The 21181-nt window shown below is 43.9% G+C and overlaps 1 protein-coding gene across 4 annotated transcripts in view; it reads left to right on the top strand.

Moving 5' to 3' along the window:
* The window catches only part of SCUBE1 (signal peptide, CUB domain and EGF like domain containing 1), a 204677-nt gene that overhangs the window by 171155 nt on the left and 12341 nt on the right, over positions 1-21181 (top strand). For all 4 annotated transcript variants that reach the window (XM_034442031.3, XM_034442030.3, XM_087874275.1 and 1 more), the window contains 8 exons: positions 1327-1443; positions 2481-2603; positions 3902-4021; positions 6543-6635; positions 11962-12081; positions 16141-16299; positions 18648-18851; positions 19675-19836. In XM_034442031.3, the coding sequence (XP_034297922.2) occupies positions 1327-1443; positions 2481-2603; positions 3902-4021; positions 6543-6635; positions 11962-12081; positions 16141-16299; positions 18648-18851; positions 19675-19836 (1098 nt within the window). The remainder of the gene's footprint in view (positions 1-1326; positions 1444-2480; positions 2604-3901; positions 4022-6542; positions 6636-11961; positions 12082-16140; positions 16300-18647; positions 18852-19674; positions 19837-21181) is intronic.

The following is a 21181-nucleotide window of genomic DNA, read 5'->3' as shown; positions in this document are numbered from 1 at the left end:
CTGTTTTTCACCCTCCCCGAACCTCCACGCATGCCCTGCACCCAAAATGCAGGCCGCATGGGGACTCCTGGGAGGGGCAGGGCGGGGTGGGCAGGGGCAGCCAGGAGTGGGATTTGGGGGTTCTCCGAACTGCACAGAATCTTAGCTAGAGATTCTCCCGAACCCCCAGCAGCCCACCCCTGCAGGTGGGTAAAGCTAAGGACTTCTTTTTTTCCCCCTCACTATATTTAGGGAAAGATTAGCACATTTAAGCATAATGAGAAAAAAAAAGTGTCAAGATATCATCCCCCCCCCCCATTTTCTTCAATCTGATGGTTACAAAGTAGAGATTTGGAAGCTATGAGCCACCACCGTCCTTAGGTTGCTCGTCCATGCCTTCATCTATTTTTATAAACTTCAAATCAGAATCAAAGATTTCTTTTTCATATTCTCTCAAATTGCACTTTCTTTGCTCAGAACGTTTCAATGCAAATTGAAAAGCACCTCCCAAAGTGACTATGGAATCTTCCCCAAAGGGGAACTGCGCATAGTAATATATCCAAATTATCTGTTGCTTTAAGTATCTCAGGAATGAGAATGGGTGTGAAACATTTTGAGCACTTAGTAAAAGAACATTATATACAACTATAAGCATCATGAATTTTTAAAAGTGTAACTATTAGGGAGGGCTATTTTCTTGTTAAACCATCGAAAAATAAATTTAATGAAACTGAGGTCCCAGGTTGCAAAGTTAATTTCTGGTGTGATACAAGATAGAGATTCAGTGGTGACTCTCTGTGGTCAAACTGAACACTACAGCTGAATATGACATTTCAACTCATATTTAAAACATCAGTTTGGTCCTCTTTCTATTTACTCAGCAGCTGCCTTAAGTGACGTTTTAATGGAAATAATCTCTGAGAAAAAAAATATAGAAATGTATGCCATTTCATGTAGACAATTTGTTCCACGTGGAAGACACATAGAAAATCAAAGCTTGTATCTTTTAGTCATAGCTTGACAGGTATTAACCATGATTTATGACAGGATATTAAGAAACATGGATATTTTCAATATGTGTGTTGCAGGGGTGGGTTCTACTTACCTTTACTACCGGTTCGCAGTGGGGCCGCGTGTGCGCACTTGCTTCGCTCGCACATGGGTGTGCTCTTTTGCACATGCGCAGAAGCGTTTTGATGACGCCAGGGTCGGTGGGCGGGGCCTCCCGCCGGTTTTTTACTACCAGTTCTATAGAACCGGTGCGAACCGGGGGCAACTCACCACTGGTGTGTTGGTTAAATTTACAATTTCTTACACTACTTCCTCTCTCCCTTTTTTCAAATCAAGATATAGACGAATGTTCATTTGAAAGGACCTGTGACCATACCTGCATCAATTATCCAGGAAGTTTTGAATGCTTATGTCACAACGGTTACACATTATATGGAATGACACATTGTGGAGGTTGGAAGATTGACTCTTTTTTATTCTTTTTGTATGAAATGTTTTGATAAAAGCAATGTTGTCAAAATTGCATTAACAACAGGGCAGATTTTGAAGTGGGCAAAGAATCTTAAAAACACTAAATGAACTAAACGATGAAACGGTTATTGACAAGACGGCATAGTATAGGAGTCACTTGTAAAGAAAGAACTGCAACTATTAAACTGAACTATAGGTAGCCATTTATTTTGCTGATTTTCTTGACAACAATTTTCTTGACAACAATATAGTAATTTTCTTGCAACAATTTGCAATTGTTCTTGACAACAATATAGAAGTGCTCGGCAATCTTCTATGGTGAGATTTTTGGGGTGTTTTGTTTTTTTTTTACTTTATATCCTAGTAGTGTAATGCAGTGGTGGGTTTCAAAATATTTTACTACCGGTTCTGTGGGTGTGGCTTGGTGGGCATGGCATTGCTTGATGGGCATGGCTTGGTGGGTGTGGCAGGGGAAGGTTACTGCAAAATCCCCATTTCGTCCTGATCAGCTGGGACTTGGGAGGCAGAGAATAGATGGGGGCGGGGCCAGTCAGAATTTTTACTACCGGTTCTCCGAACTACTCAAAATTTCCGCTATCGGTTCTCCAGAACTGGTCAGAACCTGCTGAAACCCACCTCTGGTGTAATGTTGCTCAAACTTGGCAGCTTTGAAGATATGTGGACTTCAATTCCCAGGATTCCCCAACCAGCATGCTTTTCTGGGAGTTCTGGGAGTTGAAGTCCCAGAACTTGAAAATTAAAGAATTTTTCAAGCTGCCAAGGTTGAAAAACACCAGTCTAGTCTATACTCTTTCCAGGATTTCCAGGTTGTCTGCTACCCAAATACTAGTTCTGGAGATTTTGATTCGGTTTTTTTAGAAACAGTGGACATTGATATGAAATATTGCATTTAGTATTATTAAATATTAAAATACAACGTAGTACTTCTTAGATATTGTTCAAGCAAATGAAAACAAATCCTTACAAGGCAATGCTATTTAATTTAAATATATTTTTAGATGTAGATGAATGTAGCATCAACAATGGAAGCTGTGATTCTGGATGCCTTAATACTGTGGGAACTTATGAATGTTTATGTCCACCTGGGAGAAAATTACACTGGAATAAAAAAGATTGTGTTGGTAAGTAACACTATGTAATAGACATTTTCCATTCTTTCACTTTTTGTAATGTGAAGGTTATAAACTGAATAAGGATGTGGTGGCTCAGTGGCTAAGACACTGAGCTTGTCGATCAGAAGGTCGGCAGTTCAGCGGTTCGAATCCCTAGCACCATGTAATGGAGTGAGATCCCGTTACTTGTCCCAGCTTCTGCCAACCTTGCAGTTCGAAAGCATGTAAAAAATGCAAGTAGAAAAATAGGGACCACTTTGGTGGGAAGGTAACAGCGCTCCATGCGCCTTCGGCATTTAGTCATGCATTTGGATTTGGCTGCTGTGCAGTTTTGTCAGTTTCCCATCCCCCCCCCCCCGGCCTATGGCAATTTGAGAGCAGATCAGGGATGCTTTGCAAGTTGACATTGTATTTCTTGGAATTGGGTATGTCTAGTTTAATGAAAAGAAGGACTAGGGGAGACATGATAGCAGTGTTCCAATATCTCAGGTCTGCCACAAAGAAGAGGGAGTCAAGCTATTCTCCAAAGCACCTGAGGGCTGGACAAGAAGCAATCGGTGGAAACTAATCAAGGAGAGAAGCAACTTAGAACTAAGGAGAAATTTCCTGACAGTTAGAACAATTAACTTCCAGAACTTGGTTCCAGAAATTGTGAATGCTCCAACACTGGAAGTTTTTAAGAAGAGATTGGACAACCATTTGTCTGAAATGGTATCAGGCTTCCTGCCTGAGCAGGGGGTTGGACTAGAAGACCTCTAAGGTCCCTTCCAACTCTGTTATTCCATTCCATTCCATTCTATTCTATTCTATTCTATATAGGAAATTGAAGCAATCTAACCCATAAGTGAAAAGGATGAGGGATAATGGGATATGCTTCTTCAGGAAAAGTTGCAACTAGTAGCAGTGTCGAAGTGCACTTACCTTTCATTCTGGCTACGTAGATACATCCTAGCAACTTCTTTAAAAGGAATCCCATGAACCAGAGCCACGGGTGTCAAACTGGCAGCCCACGGGCCGGATGCATTATGTGCAGGCCACGCCCACCCCAGCTCCGCGAAGGCAAAAAAACATTATGATACGTCACGTGACATTGACGTGACACGGCAAGTTTGACACCCATAAACTAGATGCTTGGATTTTTTATTTATTTATTTACATTTTGGGTTATGCTCATAGGACATATTCCGTTTGTTTCAGCCTGGCTCACATGTTTCCCCTGTTCACCCATTTGGAAGCAAAATGAAGTTGACTGCAAGATCCTTCAGTCTTCTGAATTAGTCACTTCCTTCCTGCTTTTTTTTCCTCAGAGATGGTGAAATGTTTGCCTGGTGCCAATCCAGTTCCCAAAGCTCAGTTGCTCTGTAGCAAATCAGGAGGAATTGAGAACTGTTTCTTATTCTGTCCATCCAACACCCTTTTCGTTCCAGGTTGGTATCTAAAAGCATTTCTCACCTGGTCCATAAATAAATCACACAGAGATGTCTTTAAGGTATATTGAAAAAGGTCAAGATGGTGTCACAACGATGCAATTGAAGCTCCACCCATTTTTACATGCAACATACATACTAGCTGTATGTCAGGGTTCTGACGGAGGCCCTAACCGTGACCAAAAGAAATCCAGTCATTTATTAGGAGCTTCATGTCGGCACGTTCTCAAGTGAAGCCAGCTCTGACCCTACATAATTTACACTTCAATTATGACCCTGTTCCCCCCTCCCCCCTCCCCCGGGTATGTCATCAATTACATTCACCGACGGAGCAATTTCAAGAGTAGTAGAGGTCACTCCCTTTCGACCATTGTAGGTTTCCCTGGGATACAGCCTTGAAGGAGATAAGCGTGGAATGTGCATCTGGTTTTGGCTGCTGTGCAGTTTCGCCAGTTTCCCATCCCCCCTGGCCTATGGCAACTCGAGAGCAGGCCAGGGATGCTTTGTGAGTTGACATTGTATTCTTGACTTTTGGCCACACAGTGGCATTAAAAGTGAGTTAAAATACATTTTAGTTAGTACTGTTCAAAGAAATACTTTGTAAATATAGTTGGAGACAAGATCAATGGGAAGAATATTCAGTAAAACTTTTTGTAAGCTATTAATAATAATTAGATTATTGTTCAAAAAAGTTGAGCATTGTGATTGCCCTTTAAGGTCTTTCACTGAGCATTCAATCATGGTCCCTGTCAAATGGCTTTACCAGATTGAATTAGAAGGGACCTTTTGGCCATTTAAAAGCAAATCCTTACCTTCAAACCTTGGGCAGAGAACATGCCAGCTTTTTTCAAACAAGACTTTTCTCCTCTATTGCTAAGTTCTCTGACTGATATATACAGGCAGGAGGGATAATTCTTGGTACCTCCCCAAATTCTTCTCTGGTCATGTGGCAACAGCTGATTGGCCATGTGAGCAGCTGATATCCACTGAACAATGAACTTAGTTTGCTCTGTTCCAGAAATCATAGTCAAAAGCATCCCAACTACTGTGTTTCCCCGAATATAAGACCTCCCTGGATAATAAGCCCAATCGGCTTTTGAGTGCATGCGCTAAAATACCCCCCCCCCAGTGGTGGGATTCAAGTAATTTAACAACCGGTTCTCTGCCCTAATAATTTCTTCCAACAATCAGAACTGCTCAGAAAGTTAACACTTCGGTTCTGCCGAAGAGGTGCGAACTGGCCGAATCCCACCACTGCCCCCCCCCCAAAAAAATAAGATCCCCCGAAAATATTTAAACACATGCATAGTCAGTCCCCGCCATTTCCTCTGGTTAGGGTTAGGGAAACAGCTGGAAATCAGGTAAGACGGCAAAAGGAGCCCCATCTTGCTCCACCCCAGTGGTGGGTTTCAAAAATTTTTATTACCAGTTCTGTGGGTGTGGCTTGGTGGGTGTGGCATGGCTTGGTGAGCGTGGCTTGGTGGGCATGGCAGGGGAAGGATACTGTAAAATCTCCATTCCCACCCCACTCCAGAGGAAGGTTACTGCAAAATCCCCATTTTCTCCCAATCAGCTGGGATTTAGGAGGCAGAGAATAGGTGGGGGCAGGGCCAGTCAGAATTTTTACTACCGGTTCTCCGAACTACTCAAAATTTCCGCTACCGGTTCTCCAGAACTGGTCAGAACCTGCTGAAACCCACCTCTGCTCCACGCGCTCCAAAATAATAAGACCTCCCCGAAAATAAGGCCAAGCTCTTCAAAAATATTTAAAACGGGGTCTTATTTTCGGGGAAACATGGTAGCAGCCAGTAGCAACCCATACTAGGGCTGTCTTTGAATGCACTTGTAAAATGCTTGTGCAAAACACTTGACTCATTCCCCAGCTTTAGCCCAATCCTGGGACAGAAGTTTCTTCATGGGCTGGTGCACATTTGATGGGAGGGGAAGGAAATAAAATCCCTGCTCTTAATTTGCTTTATAGCCTATGAAGAAAAACATCACCATTGGCAGGGCAGGGCAGGGAAGTGTGTGTGTGTATGTGTGTGAACAGCAGTATTTTCTGCTGTCTCAGAACTCATAGAAAGAACCCTTATGCAACTGTTAATCTAAGCTTTTCTCTGGCTTCATCCTATCCCAAAGCTAGCAGCTATAAGGGGAAAGTTATTTACAGATATAGATGACTCATTCCTTTGTGATTTTCTTGATCAACTAAACATGTGACAAAACTGATTAGGTACATCTGGATGTCAAACCAGCTCAGGGGTGAAATGCTCCCGAATCGTCCGATCCGGTAGCAATTTTTCCCCGTGGTTCGGCGATCCAGTAGCGATCGCCGCCCGGGTGTCATTACTTCCTGGTTTTAACCAGGTAAGTAATAAGGAAGGTAAGTAGATTTCACCCCTGAACCAGTTTAGTACCCAACTACTTTAATTAACATGAATAGATTTTAACAATATTTCTATAAATCAGTGGAAGGAAAGGATGATACTGAGATATATCTTTCTCTTTTCGTTTTGTTCAGACTCAGAAAATAGCTATTCAGTAAGCTGTGGAGTGCCAGTACAACAGGGCAAGTCACAACAAAAACGCAACAGTACACTTCCAGGTTGTATGGGTAAGAATGCTCTTTGCAATTTGTTGACGTAGTTATTTGAACACCTGCAGTGCAGCCTAATAATTTTGGTGAATGACCCTATTCTATCTTCTGGATATATGATTTTAAAGGAAAGCTTCTTTAAGGAAATACAAAGTAATATACCTGTTGATCTGTCCCCGTGCCCACACACATACAGCCAGTCGAGGGTTAAGGAAACACTTTGGAACGCACCCAGTTCTTATCTCCCACTTGGCAGCGATAGACACACCGTCTGCCAAGTGACTTTATTTTCAAAGTAAACCAGAAAGACAAAATACTCAAGAGTCCAAATGTCCGACACTTTAAATCTTTCTCTCAGCAGCTCCGGACGAGGCTTTAGTGACTATCCAAGGTTTGCTTTGTTCGTCACAAGGATCCTTTGACCACTACCCTCTATTATATAGTCTCTGGGGTGTGGTCCAGTGACTCAGTTCTAATCCCTAGCACGCCTCCTAAGCTGCTGCAAACGTTTATCACGCCTTCGGAGGCGTGCGTCCAGGAATGATGTTTCCTCATCACTCTGATTTGAATCAGCTGTCTCTTCTCCCTCGGCCGGCACTTGAGACAATGCCAGAGGGGAGGGGCCTGGAGAGGGAGGCCTGGCTGACTCCTCTTCCTCATGCTCGGAGCTTTCTTCCTCCGATGGGACAGGCTCAGAGGGCGGGGCCACAACACCTGTGTAGTACTTCAAATCTGAAGAGGAAGAGAAAAGCTCTAGCAGAAAAGGGCTGGTCACCTTGTATGAACTCCTTACAACAGCTGCACATTTTCTCAAGGTGATGCGGGTGCCTGCGGTGAAATTCAGTGGAAAAAAGTGGGTTGCCCCGAGGTGCATCCCAGCGTGTGCCAAAGCAATGATTTTCCTCTCAACTTGAAACTCTGCCCTACCCGGAAAGCACCAGGGGGCTTCCCCAACAATTTCATAACTTGTGCCCAGTCAATCTGTGGGATTCGAAGGTGACCAGAGCCCTTGACAAGATTGTTCCAGCAAGGCTGTTGCACTGCCACCAGCGGTGGATTTGACATTGGGTTACTACCAGTTCGCGCATGCCCGCCTTCCACATATGCGACCGGCCTTTCACGTATGCGCTTTGCTCGCACATGCGCCTTCTGCGCATGCGCCTGGCCTCAAAAACATGCCTAAATAGGATGGCATAAAGCCGGGGCGGGTGAGGAGGCCCACCCACAATTTCCGCTACCAGTTCGGGCGAACCGGTCTGAACCGGCTGAATACTAACTCTGACTGCCACCAACCCAGAAATTCCTAAGTTACTGGGAACTGAAAGAAATAAAGTGAAAAGACATCTAGAGCAGCAATGGTGACAAAGCAGACATGGACACAAGTGAGCCCTGGTAATGTTTAGCCCTGCACAGTGAAGGAACCATTCTTTTCCACCCTAACCTCAATTGCAGGTCCTAACTCAGTGGCCTTGCTGAGAGTTATCCAAACCCTTTGGTGGAAAGGTGGATAGAATCCTGCCTGCAGATATACCAGATAAAATTTATTTATTTAACAAATGTACCGTATTTTTCGCTCCATAAGATGCACTTTTTTGTCTCCCAAAAGTGGATGGAAATGTCTGTGCATCTTATGGAGCGAATATTGCTGAAGCCCCGTCCACCCACCGGCCCCCACCCTTCTGCCATTTCAGCCTCTGCACGTCCCATTTTTGGCCTCCGTGCACCTTGTTTTCGGCTTCCGTGTGTCCGCAAAGGAGGCCAAAAACGGGACATGCGGAGGCCAAAAATGGGATGCACGGAGGCCGAAAATGGGATGCGCGGAGGCCGAAAACAGGAGTGCATCTTATGGAGCAAAAAATACAGTATATACCGCCCATCACACTTGCCTGACTCTGAGCAGTTTACAAATAAAATTTGTAGATTTCTTCGCAGAATGTTGCTCATATTTGTTCTGACTGGATGACAGTTGGGTAGAATCCATGATCATGACCAGGTGGCAACTGTGGAGGACCTGGTTTTCTTTTAATTTTCTGGAACTGGAGGAAGTAGAAAGGGCTCCCTGATCATTTGAATTCTGTCAGTTGTGGGCTAGATCTATGCTCCTGCTGGGTCCCTTGAGTAGCTAGGTGGGTGTGAGGAGGCAGTCACTATTACTTAGAGAGATGGGGTAGAGTTCATATAGAGGCCTTCCTTATCTGTAACTTTCACCTTCGCTCGAACCTGCCGTACCTGAGGAAGATTGCTGAGAAAATATTGCAAAATCAGCTGTAGAGAATCCTAGAGGAAACATGCTGTCTGGATCATTTTCAGTCAGGATTCAGGCCCACTTATGAAACTAAATAGGACCCAGATTGTTCGGGGCAATATGCTGACTCTGTAAACCGCTTAGAGAGGGCTGTTAAGCACTGTGAAGCGGTATATAAGTCTAAGTGCTATTGCTATTGCTATTGCTAAAAGGTTTTGTGACTTGGGGATGCTTCTCGACTCTCAGCTTTGGCTGGTATGCCAGTTATAACCCTCTTTGTAACTCACACCATCATCTGACCTGACTGTTGCAACTTTTCTTACATAGGACTGTTTTCAGAGATGCCCCAGAAACAAGTACTAAACAGAGCCATGAAAACCTATTGGCAAGACAATATCACTATTGTGGAATAATACCTATTTTGGGGTTCTTGAATTGGTTGCCAATAGACTTCTGCTCATTACCTTTGAAGCAGGGGTGAAATGCTACTGGTTCAGATCGGTTCGGCCAAACCGGTAGCGATGGCAGAGGGTGGTTCGGAGAACCGGTAGCAATGGCAGCGGGAGGCTCCACCCACCCGCCCAATCGTCATTACTTCCTGGTTTTAACCAGGAAGTAACCTGTTTTTTTACCTTCTGCGCATGCACAGAAGGGTTTGCACATGCGCAGAGTATCCGCGCGTTGTGTGCACTTATGAACCAGTAGGAAAGGTAAGTAGATTTCACCCCTGTTTTGAAGCCCTTGATCTGTCCCCGTACCCACACACACACAACACAGCCAGTCGAGGGTTAAGGAAACACTTTGGAACGCACCCAGGTCTTATCTCCCACTTGGCAGCGATAGACACACCGTCTGCCAAGTGACTTTATTTTCAAAGTAAAACAGAAAGATAAATACTCAAGAGTCCAAATGTCCGACACTTTAAATCTTTCTCTCAGCAGTTCCGGACGAGGCTTTAGTGACTATCCAGGGTTTGCTTTGTTCGTCACAAGGATCCTTGACCACTACCCTCTATTATATAGTCTCTGGGGTGTGGTCCAGTGACTCAGTTCTAATCCCTAGCACGCCTCCTAAGCTGCTGCAAACGTTTATCACGCCTTCGGAGGCGTGTGTCCAGGAATGATGTTTCTTCATCACTCTGATTCGAATCAGCTGTCTCCTCTCCCTCGGCCGGCACTTGAGACAGTGCCAGAGGGGAGGGGCCTGGAGAGGGAGGCCTGGCTGACTCCTCTTCCTCATGCTCGGAGCTTTCTTCCTCCGATGGGACAGGCTCAGAGGGCGGGGCCACAACAGCCCTATAGAAATCAATGTTAGGACATCCGCCCATCTAATCCAGTCCTTTTAAAAGGGCCTGTTGAAAACTCCTCCCCCATGAAGTTTATGTGATATGGGCTATATAACGGCCTGGGTCAGTTTATTTATTTTTTTATTTTATTTTATTTTATTTATATGCCGCCCTATCTCCGTAGGACTCAGGGCGGCTCACAACAATAAAATATCCGAATAAAAGCGTGTTAAAATACATGTTAACCCCCCCAGTCCAGGCTGAACAACCATGTCATTAAGTCGCAGCGGAAGGTACGGAGGTCAGGGGCCAACCGGAGCCCCAGAGGGAGTTGGTTGCAGAGGGTGGGAGCACCCACAGAGAAAGCTCTGCCTCTAGGGGTCGCCAGTTGACACTGTCTAGCCGACGGCACCCTGAGTTCCCACTGTATCTTCTCCTTGAAGGTACATGTAGCGCCTACATTGTCGATATTCCAAAAGCAAGCCCAAGCTGTATTGCTTTGGTGAACCTCAGTCCCTTGGGGTCCTGAAACATGGCGGTCTTCATCTATGTGGTACTTTGGGGTTCTTTGACTATGCATCTTATTTGTAGGGTTGCCAGGTCTGCTTCCAAAAAATAGCGGACAAGCGGGGGGGGAGGGAGGGTGTTAAGTAGTAAAAAAATTTTTTAAAAATTTACAATTAAATTATATATTTTCTTACAAACATTTTAACACGTATTAAAATAATCACTTCAAAACTTTACTTAAAATTCAAAACATCAAATATATTATAAGAATATGTAAAATATTAAATTACATTTTACTTTGCTGTCGTGTGTATTTTTGATTTGACTGCGCAGCTTTGATCAATTCTTTGTGTTTAAGGAATAATTCTTTAATTTCAGTACAATGTTGAGAAATATTAAAAAATATACAAAGTTTTGAATAAAAAAAATGTCCACTATTTTGTGAAAAAAAATAGTGAACATAATGTGAAAAAAGTGGACTGTCCGTTCAAATAGTGGACACCTGGCAACCCTACTTATTTGGGGCACTGCTATCTTCTGCCTGGATTCCACTGGGATTTATTTATTTATTTATTTATTTATTAAATTTATATACCGCCCTATTCCTAAGGGACTCAGGGCGGTGAACAGCGAACGATAAAAATACATGTAATACAAACGTTAATAAAAAACCAATTAAATATACTAAACACTCTGGTCCTAGATAATTCAAGACATCCCAGTTTAAAATAAAATCAAAAAGCAATATAAAGGGAAAGTTAGGCCAGGCCGGCCTGCTGAAACAGGAATGTTTTGAGGGCACGGCGGAAAGTGTGCAGATCCGGAATCTTCTGTATCTCTGGGGGGAGCTCGTTCCAGATGGTGGGTGCCCTCACAGAAAAGGCTCTCCCCCTGGGGGCCGCCAGTCGACACTGTTTGGCTGACGGCACCCTGAGAAGCCCCTCTCTATGGGAGCGTACTGGGCGGTGAGAGGGATTAGGGTATAAACATCGTAAATAAGTAAATAAATAAGCCTTTGATTGCTTTCCAAAAAAGAACATTTTTCTTACCTACCAAACTTCCAGAATTCCTATTACCAACTCATCATTGTTTTTATTTCATTAACCTAGCTCAGTAAAAAAAATTCTAGTATGAAACCTGTGATGTTTGGTTTCATCAAATTTGATGCTACTCAGAATGCCAGCATTAAAAACAGTTATGCAAAATTATTGTTTAACCTTTCTCTCGTTTATTTACAAAACTCTCCAGGGCTATCTTTTAGTTTCTTAAAAATATAGAATAAATTATCATTTCTTTTCTTTCTTTAGACATCTTAATGCCACCCATCAAACAGAAGGCTCGCTTTAAAATTAAAGATGCCAAGTGTCACTTAAGGCCTCGCAACAAAGAGAAGATTAAGGAAGTTGGAAAGCAGCAAACTCTTCTAGGTACAACAGACTAATCATCATTAATCTTAATCATTAAAAAAAAACCTAGTGAAACACTACATTTTTTCTCAGATCAGTGTAAATTAACATGTGGGATTTTGCTTAATTCTGTTTTACAAGTTGTGGGAACTGCCCTGATTGTTTTCTTTTAATTGCATTGCTGGTGATACAATAATAGAAATAAACTACAGGTAGTCCTCAATTTACAACTTTTGTTTAGCAACCATTACAACAGGACTGAAAAAAGTGACTTTTTTTTCTGGTCCTATCAACTGTCCTGTTGGCACATGCAGCAAAAGAAACTCCTAGGGCAGTGATGGCTAACCTTTTTGCTGTCACGTGCCAAAAGCGGGTGGAGTGGGGGGGGTTGCGCGCGCGCATGCCCACACCCTTAATTCAATGCACTCCACCCCCCATGCTCCCCCTTTTGGCACACGATGGCACGTGGGCCCGATAGGCCCACTTTTCACCCTCCACAGGCTCCAGAGGCTTTCTAGGAGCCTGGGGAGGGTGAAAATGGCCTTCCCCACACCCCTGGAGGCCCTTTGGAGGCCAGAAATGGCCCATTTCCCGACTTCCGGTGGACCCGGAAGGCCCGAAAATCAGCTGGCCGGCACACACATGTGCGCTGGAGTTGAGCAAGGGCAACGCTCATGTGCCCACAGATATGGCTCTGCGTGCCACCTGTGGCACGCGTGCCGTAGGTTCACCATCACGGTCCTAGGGCATTGTTTTTCCAAGAGTATATCTTTACTGACAATTCCACATAGGTACAGAAGAAGCAAAGCCAGTTCTGAAGTTTTTGCTCAAAAAAAAACAGCTTAGTAAAGTCCCCTTTTTCCCCTGGACCGCCCATTGTCCACCAATCATATACAGTCAGTTTGTTTTGGGAACAATCTGCACGTTTTGGAAGTTTCCCAGCATTTGACCTTGAAGTGGTAGAAATTCTCTCAGGACACAGACGTTGCTCATAAATTCTTCAATTCCCTCCCAGCTCCCCGTACATTGCAATTACTCCAAGGGTGGGATTCAAAAATTTTAGCAACCGATTCTCTGCCCAGTTGCTGGGTGGGTGTGGCCATGGTGGGTGTGGCCTACTCGGCCTCATGCACCATGGCGGGGGGGGGGCATTTTTGCCCTCCTCAAGCTCCAGAAGCTTTCCTCGAGCCTCTGGGAAGGCAAAAACAGCCTCCCCTGGGCTCCGGAGGTCTTCCAGAGGCCGGAAACGAGCCTGTTTCCAGACTTGTGGAACTTCCGTGAGGCCTGTTTTTCACCCTCCCAGATCCTCTGCATGGGTGTTGCACTTACCTGACATCCAAAATGGGCCGTGTGGAGACTCCTGGGAGGGGAGGGGCAGGGTGGGCAGGACCAGCCAGTGCTTGCATCTACCAGTTCGGCGAACCAGACGTAAAATTAGCATCCAGTTTGCCTGAACTGATCCGAACCGGCTGAATCCGGTTTTAAATGGGATTTTACATTTTAAATTTGGGGTTTTATAAATTGGGCCTATTATTTAATAATTTGAATTATTTTTAAATTTTGTCTGTCTTTGTGTTTTTAATTAGGCTGTACACCGCCCTGAGTCCTTCGGGAGAAGGGCGGTATAGAAATAAAATAAATAAATAAATAAATAAATAAACAAATAAATAAATAAATAAATCCCACCCCTGAATTATTCCCCTCCCCCTCTGTATTTTCCATTGTCTGGTTGCAAGCAGAGATGTATAAGAAGTCCACCATGACAGGTCCTTGCACCTATGACCCCTGCAGCATCCCCACAATCACATCATCAAAATTTGGGCACTTGGCAACTAGTATATTTAGAATCGTTGCAGTGCCCCAGGTCATTTAATTGCCAGTGGTGATCTCCCTGGATGGCTTCTGACAAGCGTAGTCAATGAGGGAAGCCAGATTTGCTTAAAAACTGTGTGATTCATTTAACTGCAGTGATTCACTTAATAACCATGGCCAAAAAAGGCCATAAAGATGGGCACAATTTACTTAACAACCACCTTGCTTAACAACAAAAATTCTGGTCCCAATTGTGGATGTAAGTTAAGGACTACCTGTACATAATCCAAAGGGGCCCAGTTAACCAACTGAGATTAATCCTAAAAAGGCCTGTGTTTCAATTGTGAAGGGGAAAAAAGGCTCACAATATGCAAAGAAAAAAGAAAATGAAATCGAGGGAGTGGGAAATGAACGAAAGAGAAGAAAATTAAGCACTAAATGGATTGTTCATGTATCAGATTTCTAAAAAAAAGAGGAAGCTATACTAGGGGGGAAAAACGGAGGGCTATAATTTTGAAAGGCCTTTTTTCCTGGTGTTAAATAAATGGGTAGCTCAGTCTAATTAAACCATGTGTTGGTATCTCTTGATATTACTAAAGGAACCATTAAGGACATTATAGTATAAAATCTACTGTCTGCAGTATCTTGTAACTGGAAACTTGCTGATTTCTGATCGTCAGTCTCTGCGTTCATCATCAATTGGTGAGGCAGGAATGGGAGGGAGGCAGGAAGGGAGATGGACACGTGACTCTCATGGACCTCTCTGGTACAGGTAGTCCCCGACTTACGACCACAATTGAGCCCCAAATTTATGTTGCTCAGTGAGAAATTGGTTGAGTTTTGTCCCATTTTATGACTTTTCTTGCCCTGTTTGTTAAGTGAATCCCTGCAGTTCTTAAGTTAGTAACATGGTTGTTAAGTGAATCTGGCTTCCCCTTTGACACAGAAGGTCGCAAAAGGGGATCATATGACCCCGGGACACTGCAACCATTATAAATATGAACCAATTGTAAGCATCAAATGTAAATCATGTGACCATGGGGATGCTGCAACGATGTTGTGGCCCGTCAGGGGCCAGTGCAGCTAGTAGCTGATTCTGACAGCGAGGAGGCTGGTGTGGTGCTGCGCCAACAGCATGTGCAGCTGGCACTCGAGTCGGACAATGAGGAGGCTGGAGAAGATGTGGTGCCAGAGGCGGGGATTCAACCAGGGCCTTCAGAATCTCCAGAAGCTCCCATAAGTGAAGAGGAAGAAGAGGAGGAGCCTTTTCTTGATGCACGGGCACGCAGAGCTGCCAAAAGGCAGGAGTGGGTACTCAGGAGGAGGTCTCCTCGAGAGTAAGGCTTGGGGCTAATTGGCCACTCCCTTAGCCTATTTAAGGAGGAACGCCGACTGAAGCAATTTTCAGAGAACAACTCCGTTCACATACCTTTGTGTCTTGTCTTGCTTATCTTATCAGCTTCCTGCAAATTGCTTCTGGGCATTCTGCCAACCACAGTAAGCTTTCAGTATTATTCTTTGAATTCTTGGCGGCTGTTAATGCAGTTAATTAACAGCCGTTGTTGTAAAAATCTGGTTTATTTAGTAAACTAAGGTTTGAACGGACTTTGTGTGTGCTGCGTTCTTTGGGGCCCGTAGCGGGGGCAGAACAAACGGACATGAGTGTGAGAAATGGTCGTACATTTTTTTCAGGGCCATTGTAACTTCGAACAGTCACAAATGAACTATTGTAAGTTGAGGACTACCTGTACTTCAGATCTACTTAGAAAGGAGTGGGGAGTTTGAGCCCCTGTCCTGTGTTGCTAGATTAAAACCAGTAAGTTGGTTAGGATTATAGTTCAGCAATACTTGGATGGGCACAGAGTTTGGAATTTGAATAAACAGCACGTTTTCATCCACCCATGGATCCCTGTTCTTCTATAGTTTGGTATCTGCTGCCTTTTCAGGATACTCATCATTTGGAGGAATCCTTTGCAATAGCTGGAACAGTCTTTGCAACTTACCTCTCTTTTAAAAAAAAAAAAGCCAAGACATGAACATAACTAGATATATTATTTTAATAGTAAAAACGGTACGGTTTTCTTAAAGGTATTGATACATTTCAATAAATGGTTTTGGAGGGTTTCTCTAACCCTGATCCATAAAATATTAATGGCGTATGAAGATATTTTTAATATACCAACCATACTAAAGCTAATGCAGCCGACACCACCGAAATAACGCTACTACACAGCTTAATTTTTTCCGTGTTGTTTCTGTTGTGCAAAGGAGGTCAGTTCCCCTGTGCAGACAATTGCCACATAACTTTTGTAAATCTCAAATGTGATTCCTCTAAGAAAAAACGCCGTGGGCGAAAATCTCCATCAAAAGAAGTATCCCATATCACGGCTGAGTTTGAAATGGAGATGAAGTCTGAAGAAGTCTCAGGTTAGTGAAATGGTTTGTGTCATTTCTTTGAGCCAGTTTTGATGATTAGAAATATTGTCACCTTCACACATCGCATAGGGATGACAAATATTCCACAAATGTATAGCTCATTCCCCAGAAGCTCTTCCGATGGGTTTCTTTTATAATACTTGATATCATCCACCAAATGTAACTTTTCTCAATTCTCACTATTCATTTTTTAGAGGAGAAATCAAAATTCCATATTGAGATCAAGGTTAAACTTGACTCATATTCCTAGAAGTTTCTGTTATCTACATGGGGCTCCCCTTGAAGAGCACTCGGAGGCTCCAACTGGTCCAGAATGCGGCCGCGCGGGTGGTTATGGGTGCAACCCGTTGCGCCCACGTGACACCCCTCCTGCGCGAGCTGCACTGGCTCCCAGTGGTCTTCCGGGTGCGATTCAAGGTGTTGGTCACCACCTTTAAAGCGCTCCATGGCATAGGACCCGGGTACCTTCGAGACCGTCTTCTGCCACCAATAGCCTCCCACAGGCCACTTCGCTCCCACAGAGAGGGTCTCCTCAGGGTGCCATCGGCCAAGTCATGTCGGCTGGCGACACCCAGGGGGAGGGCCTTCTCTGTGGGAGCCCCAGCCCTGTGGAATGAACTGCCCCCGGAAATTCGTAAGATTTCTGACCTCCGGGTATTTCGCTGCGCACTCAAGACCCTATTGTTCCACCAGGCTGGGTTAGCAACATAATTTTTAATTGGATGTTTTAAATTTTGGGGGTTTTTAAATTAAGCCAAATTTATTTAATACTTTTAAATTATTTTAAATTGATGTTTATTCTGTTTTTAAATAGGCTGTACACCGCCCTGAGTCCTTCGGGAGAAGGGCAGTATAGAAATAAAATATTATTATTATTATTATTATTATTATTATTATTATTATTATTATTATTATTATTATTATTATTATTGGGAATCTGTCCGTAGAAATAATTATCTGAACTGGTTTTAATAATAGTGGACTGTATGTATGTATGTATGTATGTATGTATGTATGAGTGGTGGGTTGCTACCGGTTCGCCCCAGATCGGGTGAACTGGTAATGGCAGTGGCGGGAGGCTCCGCCCACTCGCCCGGATGCTTCTGCGCACACTCAGAAGCGTTGCACATGCATGCACACGTCCACAAGCGAACCGGTAGCGATGGATTTTGAAACCCACCCCTGCTATGTATGTATCAGTGGTAGGTTTCCCCCGGTTTGCACCAGTTCTATAGAACCGGTAGTAAAACGGGCAGGAGGCTCCACCCACTGACCCCGACGTCACCAAAATGCTTCTGTGCATGTGCGTAAGCGAAGCGAGTAGTAAAGGTAAGTAGAACCCACCCCTGGTATGGATGGATGGATGGATGGATGGATGGATGGATGGATGGATGGATAGATGTAAATGGATATGTATATGTGTGTGAGTACTGCCTAAAAACATTGTGTCTAAAAATAACTGATAGTCATCAGATTATTCTGTGTATAAGAAATAGTCCCAAAGAAAAACAAAAGCAAACATATACCAAACCCTAAACTTTATAAGATTATGATCTTATACAGAGTGGTGAAATCCAAATTTTTTTACTACCGGTTCTGTGGGCTTTGCTTGGCGGGCATGGCTTGGTGGGCAAGGATACTTCAAAATCTCCATTCCCACCCCACTCCAGGAAAGGATACTGCAAAATCCCCATTCCCGCCCCATTCCTGGGGGAAGGATATTGCAAAATCTCCATTCCCACCCCACTCTGGGGCCAGCCAGAGGTGGTATTTGCTGGTTCTCCGAACTACTCAAAATTTCCGCTACCGGTTCTCTGAACTGCTCAAAATTTCCGCTACCAGTTCTCCAGAACCTATCAGAACCTGCTGGATTTCACCCCTGCTTATACAGAAACAAGAGGTTGAAGTTAAGGAATTGAGCGTTGACCAAGAAGAAAGGCAGCTAGGCTGCAGGAGGGGCATCTAGTGGAAGAAACAGATCTAGAAACAGCATGGGAGAGTTGAATCTACTGAATCCGTAAAGAGATTCCTGAAGATTGTAGGTAATAAGTAAGCAAATTCTAAGCAAGTTTTCTAAGGCTATGGGATTTCAACATACTGATTCAGATATTATAGGTGTAGCAGGCAACATTGTCTAAGACATCATCCTTTATTAATTGAGATAGATTAATTCAATTATTGATATGAATGCCTTCCTTTTCTTGGAGGCGTCAGTGACTTCAGAAATATAGTTTACTCCAGACAAATTAGAGAACCCAGCGAGGTAGCAAGGCGACTCTGAAAACTGTGTTCTAATTCAGCTCTCAGTTGACGCTAACGTTTCTATTTCTCCCTTTTAGACACTTGCAATGTTGACTGTTTGAGAAAAAGGATGGAACAGAAACTACAAACAGCTATCAAAACCTTGAGAAAATCTATTAACAAGCAGCAATTTTACATTCAGTTTTCTGGGACAGAGTACGAAGTAGCTCAAAAGGCAGCTAAAATTGCCAGCGAAGGACATTCCTGCAGTACTGGGCAAGTGCAGCAAGATGGAAAATGTGGTAAGATTCGAATAAAATGCCCAGAAAAATTGTTTTCTCATGAGAGGATTTTCCAGATGTTGCTATTAATATTTTTTCCTAAACTGAACAAATTAGAAGCCTGATATTTGTCTGTATTGTCTACAACAGGGGTGTCAAACTCAAAGTAAATCTAAAGGTGCGTAAATCTGACCCGCAGGGCCACCCTGGAAACAGCAAGGACCAACCAGTGGTGTCACTGGCAGTGAATACGGAGCTTGGGAGGGCCGCCGGCAACCCTCGTGAGCTCTGTTTTCACTGGCAGAGGGTTGCAGGATGCTGTTGCAGCCGAAAACTGAGCTCACGAGAGCTGCGGGCGGCCCTTCTGAGCTCTGTTTTCACTGGCAGAGGGTTGCAGGAAGCCGTCACAGCTGAAAACCGAGCTCTGGAGCCCACTTTCACTGGCAGAGTGCCCGGGCCACCACAGGGGCCCTGGCACGAGTGATGTTGAGCTAACTACGCCCTCCCTGGCCATGCCCCCCCTGCCCCCCCCCCCAAGATCAAACACAGCCCTGATGCGGCCCTCAATGAAATCGAGTTTGACACCCCTGGTCTACAATATGTACACATTTCAGAGCTTGTTTTATGTATAGATGTAAACATGTGTTCTTAATATTAGCATTAATATTAACAATGCGGTGTGGGGATTTAAAATATTACTCAAAGATTGCAAGATGTTATCTACTGTAAAGCTGAACAAGGGTGTGATCAATTTAAAGGGATGGTTTACAGTGATCGATAGTACTATGAAGACACTGTGATAATGAAACAGTAATAAACATAGAATTGATTTTTATTTTCCCAGTTACCTGCAGCGTTGGCACCTATTATAGTGGAGAACAGAATCAATGCATCTCTTGCTCACCAGGGACATATCAAGACACAGAAGGTCAGCTCTCCTGTGAACCTTGTCCAGGGAATGATGGGCAAGGCATTGCAGGTGCCCGAAGTGTGTTAGAATGTGGAGGCAAGTAGCATTTCATTTCACAAATTTCATTTCAGAAACTGGAGTGAAAAGTTAATTAAAAATAAAGAAAAGGGAGACATCTGAGGTTGCGACCTGAGCTGTAAATCATTGTTTTGTATTGACTTGTCTGTTGTGCCTGCTAAATGCTTTCTGGGATATGCTTAGATCTTGCGTAATCAGTTCATATGAAGCACCAATCAGATTACGTCCTAGAATAGGGGTGTCAAACTCGTGGCACAGAGGCATCACGTGCTGGCCACACCCACCCCCGTTTTAGCGAAGGGGGAAAAAGTTGCGACACGTCACTTGATGACGTGTCATCGCGAGATTGACACCCCTGTCGTAGAATATATCTTATACGGTAGTCCTCGACCTACATCTGATTGCTTACTAACCATTTGAAGTTACAGCAGATTTCATAGCTACGTTATGACCCTCCTCAAAGTTACGACTGCTATAGCATTTCATTTCACAAATTTCATTCAGAAACTGGAGTGAAAAGTTGATTGAAAATAGGAAAAAGGAGAAATCTGAAGTTGTGACCTGAGCTGTAAATCATTGTTTTGTATTGGCTTGTCTGTTATGCCTGCTAAATGTTTCCTGAGATATGCTTAGGTCCTGCATAATCGGTTCATGTGAAGCATCAATCAGGTTACTCTGAATGTCCTAGAATATATCTTATAGATGTAGGTCCTCAACCTATATCTGATCCAGGGGTGAAATGCTCCCGGTTTGGACCGGATCGCGATGGAGGCGGGTGGTTCAGAGAACCGGTAGCAAAAATCCCTGCCCTCCCTCCCATGACCAGCTGAGCCGCAGCGGCTTTTTCTTTTAATTTTTAAAAGCATTTTTTCTACAACCTCTTCGGCTGCAAAAATGCTTTTAAAAGTAAAAAAGCCTCTGATAATCGCGCGGCTCAGCTGGGATCGTCAAAGGGATCGTCAGCTGATGATCTCAGCTGAGTTGCCTGATCGGCAGAGGGTTTTTTTCTTTTAAATGCCTCTGACGATCCAAGCTGAGTTGCCTGATCGGCAGAGGCTTTTTTTCTTTTAAATGCCTCTGACAATCCAAGCTGAGTTGCCTGATCGGCAGAGGCTTTTAAAAGAAAAAAAGCCTCTGCCGATCAGGCAACTCAGCTGGGATCGCCAGAGCCTTTTGAAAGCATTTTTTTACAACCTCTTTGCCGAAGAGGTTGTAGAAAAAATGGTTTTAAAAGAAAAAAAAATCTGGCCACGCCCACCCAGTCACAGCTTGCTGGTGGCTGCCACCACCAGCAAGCCACGCCCACACAACCGGTAGTAACAAATTTTAGATTTCACCACTGATCTGATCACTTACCATTTGA

The sequence above is a fragment of the Pantherophis guttatus genome, chromosome 7, assembly GCF_059756535.1.
Source record: "Pantherophis guttatus breed Tessera chromosome 7, ASM5975653v1, whole genome shotgun sequence".
In the NCBI taxonomy this organism is placed as follows: domain Eukaryota; kingdom Metazoa; phylum Chordata; class Lepidosauria; order Squamata; family Colubridae; genus Pantherophis; species Pantherophis guttatus.
Note: the sequence above shows the minus strand (reverse complement) of the source record. Positions and strands in the feature narration are given on the sequence as shown.